This window comes from Teleopsis dalmanni, chromosome 1, assembly GCF_002237135.1.
Source record: "Teleopsis dalmanni isolate 2A chromosome 1, ASM223713v2, whole genome shotgun sequence".
NCBI classification, from domain to species: Eukaryota; Metazoa; Arthropoda; class Insecta; order Diptera; family Diopsidae; genus Teleopsis; species Teleopsis dalmanni.
Window position 1 is genome coordinate 49,893,512 of NC_051846.1, and position 13,412 is coordinate 49,906,923.

Below are 13,412 nucleotides of genomic sequence, written 5' to 3' on the forward strand. Positions count from 1 at the left end.
TTTGTGGCCATAAAATGCAACGCTTGGTTACCATAATAAGAGGCACCGCTCTTGTCTACTTCAGTACTTGTCAACAAAAGCAAGCCTGTGCCTCTCTTATTCCATAACATTTCTATGCGATCAGCTTGGAAAAAGCTTTTACATGCTATGGTTTGATTTTGCGAAAGTGCAGGATACTTATATAGTTTACACATCGATGGTGAATCCTTACCCCCTGGCGTATAAAATGCTAAGAACGGACTTACACCAGGTCCCAAGGATAACATTCCACCTCGACTGCCGCCAATTTTTCGCATTGTTTCCTTGAAGCCGGCAATACCCTTGCTTAAGTCATAAAAAAGTGCCTCTCCGCCTACAACAATGGCAAAAATGGACTCGTCCGTCGACCATGATGGTTCCCAGTCTGTTTGTTTCTTTTGAACAATTGACAACACTTCTTCGCCAGTCGTTAACTCATATACAAACATATTTGGTGAACCATCTGGTTTATCCTTTGTAACGGCATATAATTCCCAAGTGCATAAATAATTGCCACGAGGAGAAAATTTGAGATAAAAAGCTTTAGGACGCGGCAATGAACATTGTATTTGCCAATCATTGCTCTTGAGAACTTTAATTTCATGCCCGTTAGACAATGCGAAATAACGACCATCCGGACTAAATGATATCGATCGAGAATTTTTCGTCTCCTCTCGTGGAAGGTTTGACTTGTACTCGTACGGGAGTTTTGCACCCGACGAAGCCCAAAGTTCTATCCCCACGCTAGAGCGAACTGAAAAAAGTTTTTAAGTCAACAAAAAAATGCAAAAAATCGAATTACATTATCTACGTTTATATAGAATGAGTAATAGAAAAACTCATTAGTAACAATGTCTCATTAGTAAACTTATAAAAATTGATATTTTAAAAGCAAATAGTATACACTACTTTATTAAGAATTGCATTAATATATAAAAAATTTAATTTTTATATATAATTTTTAACTTTATTTAATATTTACTTGCAAGGGCAGGAGAAACACGACGTCCGTCCGCAGCCATTGTCAAAATTCTAACCTCGAGGAATTGGCTTGTATACAAGGTTGCAAGATGTATTGAAAAACATATTTAAACATTTACTACTATTTGACATATTAATCATAGCCAAGACGATACAATTTTTTTTAAATTAATATCTATCACTTTTGAAATTGTTTATACAGAATACTTAGAATATCTATATTCTTTATTTGACAATTCTTTCCACAGAATGTGAGCAGTCAAAAATAAAATTATTTAGAAAAGTCTATAGTATATAATTCTTATATGAAATGTTTAAAATGTTTCTGAGTTAAAAAAATAATAGCAGTTGATAAACTATATCGCCCTTAAAGTGTAAATTCTTTCAGCACCACAGAAAATATTTTTTTTAAAGTAATATGTATTAAAGCTTTATATATTATTTAAATACTTTGATATTCTAACTATTCGCCGAAAATATGTGAATGTGACTTGCATCAAATAATCTATATGCATAAAAAAGTCAGTATCTTATCGATATGAAAGCAATATGGACTCTCCAAATATTTGATATTTTTAATTCTCATATGGTTAGATTTTTTTGCAAATCATTACTTTTAGCATGAAAATTTTTTGGTGAAATATAATTTTTAATTAATGGTTTGTTGATGTATTAAAAGACTTGATAACTTTATAAAAAAAATTATAACATGCATAAGTATATTTTATATCATAATCAAAATAACATGGTTATATGTATGTATGTATCTATAACAGAACAAATTATTTTTGATAAACAATTTATTAAAATTTTAACAAATTCAATTAATAAACTGCGAATATTTTCACAATTACATTATTTACAATTTGCTTTGACTTCATATTTATTGCTTTGATATAATATTATAATTTTATATAATTTATGATTACTACAAATCAGCTAAATATGATTCAGGGCTTTCATTGAAGCGCAGCAACGCGGCCATCTTTATTCTTTTGTACTAGATGATTGCTACTAAACGTTTCTATTACTTTTACAGTAAATCTTGAAAATATATCACCAAATAATAAAAAATTGTTATGCGTCCAAAAGCGATGAACACTACAGTATACACCCTTAATAATTTCCAGATATTCATTAGCGATAATTTCACAGTTCAAATAATATGTTGAATAATTTTATATTTATTAAAAAATTAAAATTAAATTAAAATTGCAATTAAAAACCAGCAAAGTATGCCACAGAAAATTTAGACTTACGAATTAAAATCAATTAAATGAAATTAATAAAAATTAAAATAAAAGTAATATAAAATTAGTTTTAAAAAAGAATTTTTATTATATTAATTTTATTGTTAGCATATTATGATATGCTAATTGTTACACAAATTTAAAACTATCCATCAAGTCACATTACACAGAATTGTAAACATCCGAATAGTCTCGGCTATTCACATATTTTCAGTACTCCCACATGAGATATTAGTAACTATCTGGGTAATTTGCAATACCAAATTTTGCAAATATTTTATTTAAGAAGTATTTACTCTGTCTTGCAAATTCATTGCAACGTCCAATGAGATTGTACGAGCCTGGAATTGACAAAAACAAAATATACACATAAAGTTTCTTGCAATTGCTTCCTATACCCATACGCTTGTACATATGCTTGCAACGAAACAGGAAAAAAACAGATGTTTTGACATTTCTTGCTTATCATATGTATGTGGTATGCTGCGAAAACAGCTGTTTGATTTTGATGTCGCAATTCTTCAACAAAGGTGTTCTCTCACTCTTGCAATTTTAATATAGCATTCTTGCATTTCGTACACCTTGAATTGACTTTGCAAGACAGAATGAATATCCCTATTATATTGTTGAAATGAAATGAAATGCCTATAAAAATATCTCATATATATCTACACAAAACAGGTTCAGTATATTGTTATGTTGATGTAGCATTTAAAGAAACAATAGTTGTTTGTATGAACACATGGGTATATAATTAATACTTTTTTGCAATTAACTCTAATAAAATACATATCAAATACAACCCTGTATAATTGAAACGATTTGTATTTTAATTTGTTTATGTGTACACTCGCAACACAAACAAATGCGCACTTAGAAACACTTAGGATAGAATTTTATATTATATGTTTTTGTTTATTAAATAAATTGATATCAACGAAATTTGATATAAGGTATTGAAAAATGTCAATGATACAATAACAAATGTCATCACTAAATAAATGTAGTCTGAGGCTTTTATTTTAATTAAAAGGCGTATTATATATAAAATCAACACTCACATATAAATGGTAACTGGATTGCTCAATACTAGATTTAAATAAAATATTAAAATCATCACGTGAGGGCTCAATTGATGTAGCATTGGAAACGGAAATTAAATTAACGCACACCTACTGTGGCAATGTTCAAACAAATCATTTTCAATTTCTACTTGCGAACTAACATTAAAATTATTGCCGGCACATTAATCGTTTGAAAGAAAGAAGTAAAGGAATATCACGTATTATTTATAAAATGATGTTAACATTTTTCTATTTTATTTATTATTTACATTATATAGTCGAGCCTACTCAAAATAAACAAAATTTCCAGCTTTTTACAATTTAAAGACTTGATTGTTCTTTTAATATTGAGCAAAAATATCACGCTTCAAACTTCTTGTTTTGTTTAAAGATTTATATGCAGGTTAATAGTATAAAAAAGGTATAAAATATATAAATAGGGCGCTAATTGGTATTAGCCTTAGTTTAAGTGAAAGAGCACTGCCATTTCGATTAGCCATAAATTTATGTTTCCAATTTGCGTGTGTTGGAACACGATAATAAATGAGCAACATCAGCGGGAAAGATATGTGATTATAGTACACATTGAGTTGAGAATAGGCGTGTTTATAAAGATTACAATATATGTATATATATTCTTGCTTTTGCGGGCATCCTACAGTTGCCATGATTGATAATGTCCTTTCTTTATCTTTCATTTACCGATTCCTTTTCTTAATATAAACACATCGTGGAATGTTTCAAAGAACTGCAGTATCAGTACCTATCCGTCATAAATGAGGTGTAGTAACAGCACGTATCCGTCATAAGTGAGATGCAGTATCAGCACCTATCCGTCATAAGTGAAGTGAAGTATCAACGACCACGTATTAAGACCACGTTTGTATCTGAAATCTCTAAAGATGAAAATATTCCATGATGTAATTGATTTCGTGATATATATATATATATATATTTTTAATTTTTTTTCATGGGTCCAAATTATATTCCGTAAGTGATTATTATTATTTGATATTTGAGTCTGTATTGAAGGTTCGGATGTTTTTTTAATACCATACTACTAGTCTAGCATCTAATCTCTTTCAAGAGAATCGACTTTTAGTTTTTTCGCCTGCAATAGTAAATGCAAAACTTTAATCTTTGCTAATTAAGTAGGTATTAATTTTTCTTATAGTATTGTTTTCGTCAAACGATTTTTGTCTATTGGCCGAGTTTTATTTTTGGATTTGTATAATTCGGAAGAATTATTTAATTAAGCTAACAATTTATTCACCTTTATATAGGTGCATACTCTGAGTACTCTATAAAGGTCGGGGTACTTTGATTGAAGTTTGCCAGGAATATATTGCACCGAAAACAAATACTTAGACAATACTCAGTTTTTTTTTTATAATAATTTTTTTTTTACACTTTTCATTTTTCTGTAGCTACTTTTAACAGAACAAAGATTGAAAACAGCATACTGAATTTAATCGAAAATTTGGAAGTTCTGTATATAGGACTTCCAAGGTAGTCTTAATTATTTCAGTGAAAGCTATACTAAACAGACACTTCTAAAATCGTACATCCCGTTTTAATTGTTTATTCACAGCATGTTCTCTTAACATCCCATAATTATTGGTTATTGGCTGTCAGTATAGACATCCGATTTAATGGTAACAATAATATTTATTCCGTTTTGTTGTGATCCTACAAACATGTATTACATGCGTTTCAAACGCTTAATAAAAATCACTAAGCCGGAAACAAATAACATCTTCGATACTGTATTGTAAGATAAGACATTAAAAATTTGCAAGGTTGATGAGGTAATAGGAGTTTCATATGATAAATGATTGAATGTGTGTGATTACAACGTTGTGATAAAGTTGATAGCAAGACAATTATCAAGTTTGCGCATATTCGATCTGAAACGTAGCGTGGTAATCCAAAACAAGTTGTTTTATTACTCTATTGAGCTGTCACATTCCTCAAATTTAGTGCATTTCAACTATTTTTCGTTTCTATATCTATATATACATTAGGGATAATCCTGATCTTGAGCAGCGAGCTCGGTAATCATGTAACATGGTACCTGGTTGCTGGTAAAATGCCAGCAACAAAATATATGCGATTATAATGTATTTCGTTGTCGCTTTGCGCTGGTACTATATTATTCGGTTACCATGCTCCTTAGACGTGAATGCCTCTCTTTTCGTACAAAAATACAATAGCTGTGAAATCCTATTTTTTAAAGGACTAATTTCCTTCATTGAAATTTTCTGTGCACACCTATTAACCAACTGCAATGTATGTATATCAATATAGTTTACTTTTGAGATATCAAACTTTAAATATACGAGGGCGGTTTGATAAGTCAGTGAATTTTTGAATAAAACAAATTTTTTCGACAAATAAACATTTTATTTTTCTACATAATCACCTTTTAGCTCGATACATTTAGTCCAGCGTTTTTCTAATTTTCTTATTCCGTCCACATAATAGGTTTTCTCAAAGCTCTCAAAATACGCGTTTTCTTCGATAATGACTTCTTCATTCGACTCAAATCTCTTACTGCCCAGCCATTTCTTTAGGTTTGGAAACAGTCGCATGGGGCTAAATCTGGAGAATATGCTGGATGGGGTAGCAGTTCGTATCCCAATTCGTGGATTTTGGCCATCGTGACTAGACAAGTGTGCACACGTGCATTGTCTTGATGGAACACTTTCTTCTTCGACAAATGCGGCCGTTTTTGCTTCAAATCAACGTCGAATCTGTTCAAAAGCTTTGAATAATATTTGCCGGTGATCGTTTTACCTTTCTCGAGGTAATCGATGTGAATGACACCGCTTGCATCCCAAAAAACTGTAGCATGACCTTGTTGACTGACAGACTCTGTTTGGCCTTCTTCTTTGGTCCACGTTCATCCCAAGCAACCCACTGTTTTGATTGTTCCTTGGTCTCTGGCGTGTTGTGATGGATCTATGTTTCGTCCACAATAACAAAACGGCGCAAAAATTTGTTCGGATTACGACTAAACATCGCTCAACACTCTTTTAAAATAGTCTTACGATTGCGCTTATGGTCGAGTGTGAGCAATCGCGGCACCCATCTCGCGGAGAGTTTTTCATGTCCAAATATTCATCTAAAATATGATGTACCCATTTAGTTGAGATACCTACAACATAAGCCAACTCACGCACTTTCATTTTCCGATCATCCAATATCATTTCATGGAATTTATCGACGATTTCCGGCGTGATCACTTCTTTTGGGCGACGTGAACGTTCGGCGTCACTAGTGCTGGTACGACCACAACGGACCTCTGTAAACCACTTCTTAACCATTGAAATTGATGGTGCCGAATCCCCGTAGTATTTATCAAGTCTTGATAGATTTTTTACGTAAAAAGTAATGTTTAATCAGCTCTCAAAATTCACTTTTTTTCATTTTCGTAAAAATTCACGAGGTTGTCTGCTTTGAACGGCTATCAAACACCAACTGAACGACGTAGCTTACTCAAAATTAGAAAGTTACTCACTGGTAGATTATAGCTGACGGCAGCACTGTTACATTTGGAGTAACTGCGCGGGAAATTCAAAAAGCCACTGACTTATCAAACCGCCTTCGTATATTATATTTAATATTATTTGCATGAAACCACCATCAGTAAAGTGTTTACTCGTTGTTAAGGTCGAGTATTAATTAAATATAATAATTGGTAATTAATGGTGCGTGCAGTTTTTGTTTTTGTTAGTTACATCCCATAGAGGAATGTAGTCTCCAGGAAAAAAATCGCTTAAAATAACTAATTCTACTAACAACCATTATGAAATATATAACAAATATATAAAGCATTTGATGTAATAAAAACTCAATTTTGTAGTAAATGCATGTACGTTTATATTTATACGTTCTCAAGCACAGTGTTTAACATTTTATTGAAGTTTTTGGTTATAAACACATCCATAATAATTATTAATAATGTATTGTCAATGTATTTTTAGTAAACAATGGTAAATAAATTTGTTTCGAGAATTTCATATAAATTCCTAGTATATTCTATTAATATCATCAGCATATCAAATTACATTTCAAATTTTATTTTTATGGAAAAAGGGTACAATAAAATAAATTCTACATGTAACAAAATACTTTATTAATACAGAATTGTAAATTTAATAATTTACTAATTACACATATCGCAAAATATACAGAGATTTTTTTAATTTTTTTAAAATTGCTGCGAAAAATTAATTTCACTTCCTAAAATCGTACTAAAAATATTTAAAAAAATGTATACATATTCACTCTACTCACTCTTCTCATTCTTAAGATTGATTTCATTTTAAATCTCCAAAAATATTAAACAATAATAACAAATAGTGTAAACAAAAATAAATGAAAATTATACTTATTTTTTTTCTTATTTGGTTTTAACTGATAATTTAGTATTTTTCTGAATTTGCGTCAATGTATTTAGGCATTCATGTATGGATACGTGATATCACGTAATGGTACAAATGTTTCTTTAATAGCTTGTGGGGAAGTCCATCTTAATATGTAATGAGGGCCACCAGCTTTGTCGTTTGTGCCTATAAAATATGAAAAGTCAAATAATACACATTTTTTATTATATTTTATTATTGACAACAACGAACCTGACATGCGTCCACCACCGAATGGTTGTTGACCGACAACAGATCCAGTAGATTTATCATTAATATAGAAATTGCCTGCAGTCATTTTAAACTCCTCCAAAGCTTGATCTAGGAAATTCCTACCAAAAACAAAAAAAAATTAATGATATATGTATGTTTAATGAAAACATATATTAATTTATAACTTACTCGTCACGTGCAAACACTGCACCAGTTAAAGCAAATTTAGTAGATGTATTAACTAAATTCATAGCCTGATTTAAATCACCATCTTTGTAAACATATACGGTCAAAACGGGACCAAAAATTTCTTCAGTCATAATTCTATCTAAAGGATCTTGGGTTTGTACAATTGTAGGAGTCACAAAATAGCCAATTTTTTTTGAATAAGTTCCACCAGTAAGTATATTTAAAGATGGTGTGTTTTTAGCATGTTCAATATAAGACGTAATGCGGTTAAATGCTTTATCATCAATAACTGCAGATGTAAACGATGTAGTATCCTGAACATCACCAAGTTTTAGTTTTTCAGCCTCTGCAATCAAACCACTCTTAATCTGAAATAAATTAAAATTTTCATTACAATTCAATCAAGCTCAAATAGGGAGCATTACCTTAGACCACAATGATTCTGGTACATACATGCGCGAACAGGCCGAACATTTTTGTCCGCAGTATTCAAATGCTGAACGAATTGTTGCACTTACAACTGTATCAACATCGGCTGTTGGGTGCACAAAATGAAAATTTTTGCCACCGCATTCACCAATAAGTCGTGGAAAATTAATATAACTGTCTATATTGTTACCAACTTGTTTCCACAACCGGTTAAATGTGCTGTAGACATTAATTTAAGAAAATATTTTAAGTTATAAAACAATTTTAATTTACGGAACAGATCCAGTAAAGTTAATGCCAGCTAAATATGGGGATTTAGTTATAGTATCGCCAAAAACTGGTCCATCGGCTGGTACAAAATTAACTACGCCATCGGGTACACCGGCTTCACGCATAATATTGAAAATGCGCCAATTGGAAAGCATGGCTGTATCGGAAGGTTTCCATAGAACAGCATTACCCTGTTAGAAAGAGATTTTTTTATTCAAATTCTATTATACATTTTATACTCGTATATAAATAATTTATTGAAAATTTTTATTGCCCAAGCAGTTCGAGTATACTCGAGTGCAAAAATTTGAATCGAACTTTTCAAAGGTTCGAACAGCAAATATGGTTATTAATACATTTTATTTATTTTTTTTACAAATACCCATAAAAGAAAAGGCAGAAAAGGAATATTTAATGTAAATTAACACGTAGCTAATTTAAATTACTTCAAGTTAATTAATATTTAAGCAAATGTTGTTCGAACATCTTTGAGTGGGCGATGTGCTGGAGCACAATCGTTCCTAAATATCAAAGTGTTTGAACCTTCAAAATGTTGGATCAATTTTGAAAGTTATAATATGAAAAAATGATTAGATGAACAATTACGGAATAGAAATATTTTAATTTATTTTATGTTAACAAAAACAAATACAACTTACCATCAAAGCTGGGGTATAGGCTAAATTTCCACCAATTGCTGTAAAATTAAAAGGACTTACAGCAGCTACAAATCCATCAATACCACGATATCGCATCGAATTCTTAGTAACTTTAATATTTTCGCTGATTGGTTGATACTTTGCACATTCTTTGAGGAAGTAAGCATTCATTCTATTTAATCAAAATTTTTGTCAAATTACTAAAGTTTAATTTTGTTATAATATTCACCTTATGAAATCAATAAGTTCTGCTGAAGAATCGATTTCAGCCTGAATCACAGTTTTCGATTGACCAAGCATTGTAGCTGCATTTAAATCTTGTCTATATTTACCCGCCATTAAATCTGCTGCACGTTCCCAAATGGTTAAACGTTCGTTAAGGGGTGTCCGATCCCATTTTTTTTGTGTTTCTACCGCAACTTTTATAGCATTTTGTATTATTTTACTATCCGCATAGTAAAATTTAGACAATTTGTGTGAATGGTTATGTGGCATTACCTGATAAACAACATTATCAGTTCTTATTTCCTTGCCACCAACAACTATAGGTATTTCTTCACAAGCTGCAGTTGCAGTTTTTAAAGCCTTTTCCAACTGTGAACGCTCAGCGGACCCCTTTTTGTACTCAAGTATTGGTTCATTTTTAATTTCAAAATCTTTAAGATTTGTATTTGGAACAACTGAACATATATTTTGATATTTCTGCAAATAACTTGAGTTCGATTCAAGAGCTAGCCTATAAATAATTAATATTTTATATATATTAAAAACATTTTAAATAAAATATATATACTTTTTCAAATATGCAGTGCCTTTGCCCTTTGTTGCGGTATACGTCACATGTCTTAATTGAAACATATTCGTTTTGTATATTTAGTGACTTTTGTGCTAGAAAAATCAAGACGTTTGCACTAAATCAGTTGTTAGAACATCAATTGTCTGAAATTTAAAAATTTTAAATGATGCACTTATGTTTATGAATCAAAATTAAATTTAATGAAAACTAAATCACGCGTTACTTATATACCCTTATATAAAAAAAATATATAGTATATATACACAAATTACTTGTGCATAGAGGCATACATAAGTAGAAAATAGAAAAATGCTCTTAACCTTCACTTTTGGGGTCATGGCTAAAACAAGAATTAGCTTTCATTTTTATATTTTCATATCAAAAATTAAATTGCTCAACAGTGCTGGATTCAAACTTCAATGGAGATAATATATAATAATAAATATTCAATATAAATAAGTCATATAAAAATCAGTTCCTCTACTGGGTTTAACAATTTTTATACGTTTCTACTTTTACTTATTGATAAAAAGGCAGGCCCCCAAGCTAAGCACTTGCAGAATGTATAGACATACATATATGTACAAGTGTATGCGTATATATTTAATCAATGGCACATGGCAAGCGCTTCAACGTATTATTATTATTCAATTAATATTGATAACAAAAGTAATGCAATAACAATATTAAAGATTGATTAGAAAATAAAACAGTTTCCTTCCGATAAGTAATATAAAAGGCAAGGGATTTATATCAAAGAAATATATTTGATAATAAATGCCAATAAAATTCAGAAGATAACTCAAATATGATGTCTGTTATAAATAAAATCCTAATGGTAAAAGAGTAGAATAATGAGTATTAAAGATAATAAACAAATAAGAACATAAAAACTTAATAGAGGAGCAAATTAGTTAATGACCAAACGCTATAGACTTTATAGAACTGAAACTGATATTTTGTCATTTTTAATATAACGCGTATTTCAGCTGAAAACTATTTTAAATGGGCATACGTAATGCCAAGACTAATATTAGTTTTAAGTATAATAACAACTGTGATAAATAAAAAAAAATTAATATTGCTATATACTAAGAAAGATGAATTCAATTAAGTCTTTAAGCATAATTGTACAATAGTGTTAATATGCTAATATCAGTTAGTTGCTCAATGCTAAGTATTTTCATAATTAATCTAAATCTGTTATAGGTTAGGTTAGATTTTACCGGCGATCCCAAGGGATTCACTTAGGCCTATGGGCTCATTGTGTTACCGTATAATTAGAAACTCAAGCATTAGAACCACGTAGAACCTTTAGCAAAGCTTATAATGCTATTCAAAACGAGATCTTACAGTTCGCTAAGATTCTCGAAAAAGAAAGCCTCTAAGTGCATGTGCTGGACAGAAGCAAAGCAGATAGGAGGTAGTTTCATTGTCCTCTCCATACTGCGGCAAATACGGTTGAAATGAAGATTTAATCTCCTAGTATGGTTACCTAAAATACGATTACCTGTAAGTAAACCTGCTACAAGACAATATCTCTACGGGCAACTCAATGAGAGAGTTTGATTTTCTTTTGAATCTGTTATAATTTTGAAATATATAAAATTAAAAAATAATAGGAATAGATGTATTAAGTCGTTGATATGCAATGCAAAATGTCTATCGTTAACGAATTTCTAGTTACAGAATCGGACAGTTGTTTTCTAGAAATCCCATACCATTCTAAGCAGAGAAGACATTGTTAAGCATATTTAACTTGTGAAGATATTTATGATTAAAGCGTGTTATTACACAAAAGGTGTTTTTCTTTTTAAATTAAAATATCATTGAAATAATTATATGTAGCTTAGGATAAATTTCTGTCACCACTAAACACTAATTACATTAAAGAAATTACCAGGCTTACTTGTAATATAGAATATGAAGATTTAACAGTCTAAAACGTGAAAGAATATTAAGAAGACTATGTTAAGCGCCTTTTTAATGAATGCTTTGAAATATTATTAGAATTAGTCACAGAAAGAAAAAAAAACAAAAAAATAAGCTAAGTTATACGGAAACGATTAATCTAAACTATAAAAAATTTCACAGATAAACTATGTGAGTTATATAACGATTGAGAATAAAGTGTCAATAGATGCGCATCATCAGTTCCATTAGACTAGACTATGTTTCAAAATTGTTAATGACAGAAAATAAAATCCAGCTTTAATTGTTTAATTTAAAACTGGATATTTTCATAAAGAGGATTTTCGAACAGTAGTGAACTACAACCACAAAAATTCATTTTATATTATTTTAATTAATTGAATTTTTGGCTGACCATAGAGCTGTTTCAAGTATTGCAAAATACCCTTCATCAGATGTGTTGGAAATAATTCTTATATTTGATTATTCATAAATAATTTTATGAGACTGTAAGTACCGGGGATGGAACTCGTATCCTGCTAAATTTGAAGCTCAAAGTCAGTGCACCTTAATCAACTGTCCCAAAGCCGTACTTGACTTTTATGTTCGCACATTTTCTAGAGTTTTGTTAATTGGCTGTGAAAGTTTTATTAACAAATTCAATTGCTGTATTTATATTAGAGCGAAATCATAAACCAGCTGTAGAATAATTAAATTTATTAATTATATTTTTATTTTTAATATTGTTAAATTTCAATACTATTCTGTTTGTAGAGGCAATATTTGTTGCATGAGTTATATATTTCATCTTATATATACAACCTAAACTAGGAACGTAATACTGAGGAAGTAATGCTATGTTACTTCACGATTCGCATCTAAAAAAATGTAAGATCTAAAATTTTTTAAGCTTAGTTTTTTGAACATATATACAATATGTACACGATATTTCATATTAAAATGCATTTTAAATTTGTAATATATTTACTTTTTATTGTGTTAATAAAATTGTTTGTTTTATTATAATTAATGTAAATATTCGGCATTGTATATATGGGATCATTGAACGATGATTCAATTTGTGCCGGTTTTTATTGGAACAGAAATGCGGCGTAAACCGGCGGTTACCTGTATCTAACTATTATACACATATATTGCAATATTGCATAAAACCTATATACATATAAAGATATCATTATTATAAA

General features: G+C 30.1%; 2 protein-coding genes and 1 pseudogene across 2 annotated transcripts; all 3 read right to left on the reverse strand.

Moving 5' to 3' along the window:
• Nucleotides 1-2: 2 nt before the first annotated feature.
• LOC119680920 (eukaryotic translation initiation factor 2A-like) lies at nucleotides 3-1,111 on the reverse strand (the record flags this gene model as incomplete). The annotated part of the gene is made up of 2 exons (XM_038093947.1): nucleotides 1,001-1,111; nucleotides 3-772 (listed from the first exon to the last, which is right to left on the reverse strand). Coding segments are annotated over exons 1-2 (810 nt in total), but the record flags the coding sequence as incomplete, so codon positions are not given.
• Nucleotides 1,112-6,070: 4,959 nt separating this feature from the next.
• LOC119680930 lies at nucleotides 6,071-7,621 on the reverse strand (annotated as a pseudogene).
• Nucleotides 7,622-7,717: 96 nt separating this feature from the next.
• LOC119669585 (delta-1-pyrroline-5-carboxylate dehydrogenase, mitochondrial-like) lies at nucleotides 7,718-10,463 on the reverse strand. The gene is made up of 8 exons (XM_038079537.1): nucleotides 10,294-10,463; nucleotides 9,730-10,236; nucleotides 9,501-9,672; nucleotides 8,845-9,032; nucleotides 8,568-8,790; nucleotides 8,143-8,510; nucleotides 7,954-8,072; nucleotides 7,718-7,887 (listed from the first exon to the last, which is right to left on the reverse strand). The coding sequence occupies exons 1-8, from the start codon at nucleotides 10,356-10,358 to the stop codon at nucleotides 7,772-7,774; spliced, it is 1,758 nt and encodes a 585-aa protein (XP_037935465.1). The 5' UTR covers nucleotides 10,359-10,463; the 3' UTR covers nucleotides 7,718-7,771.
• Between the last annotated feature and the right edge of the window lie 2,949 nt (nucleotides 10,464-13,412).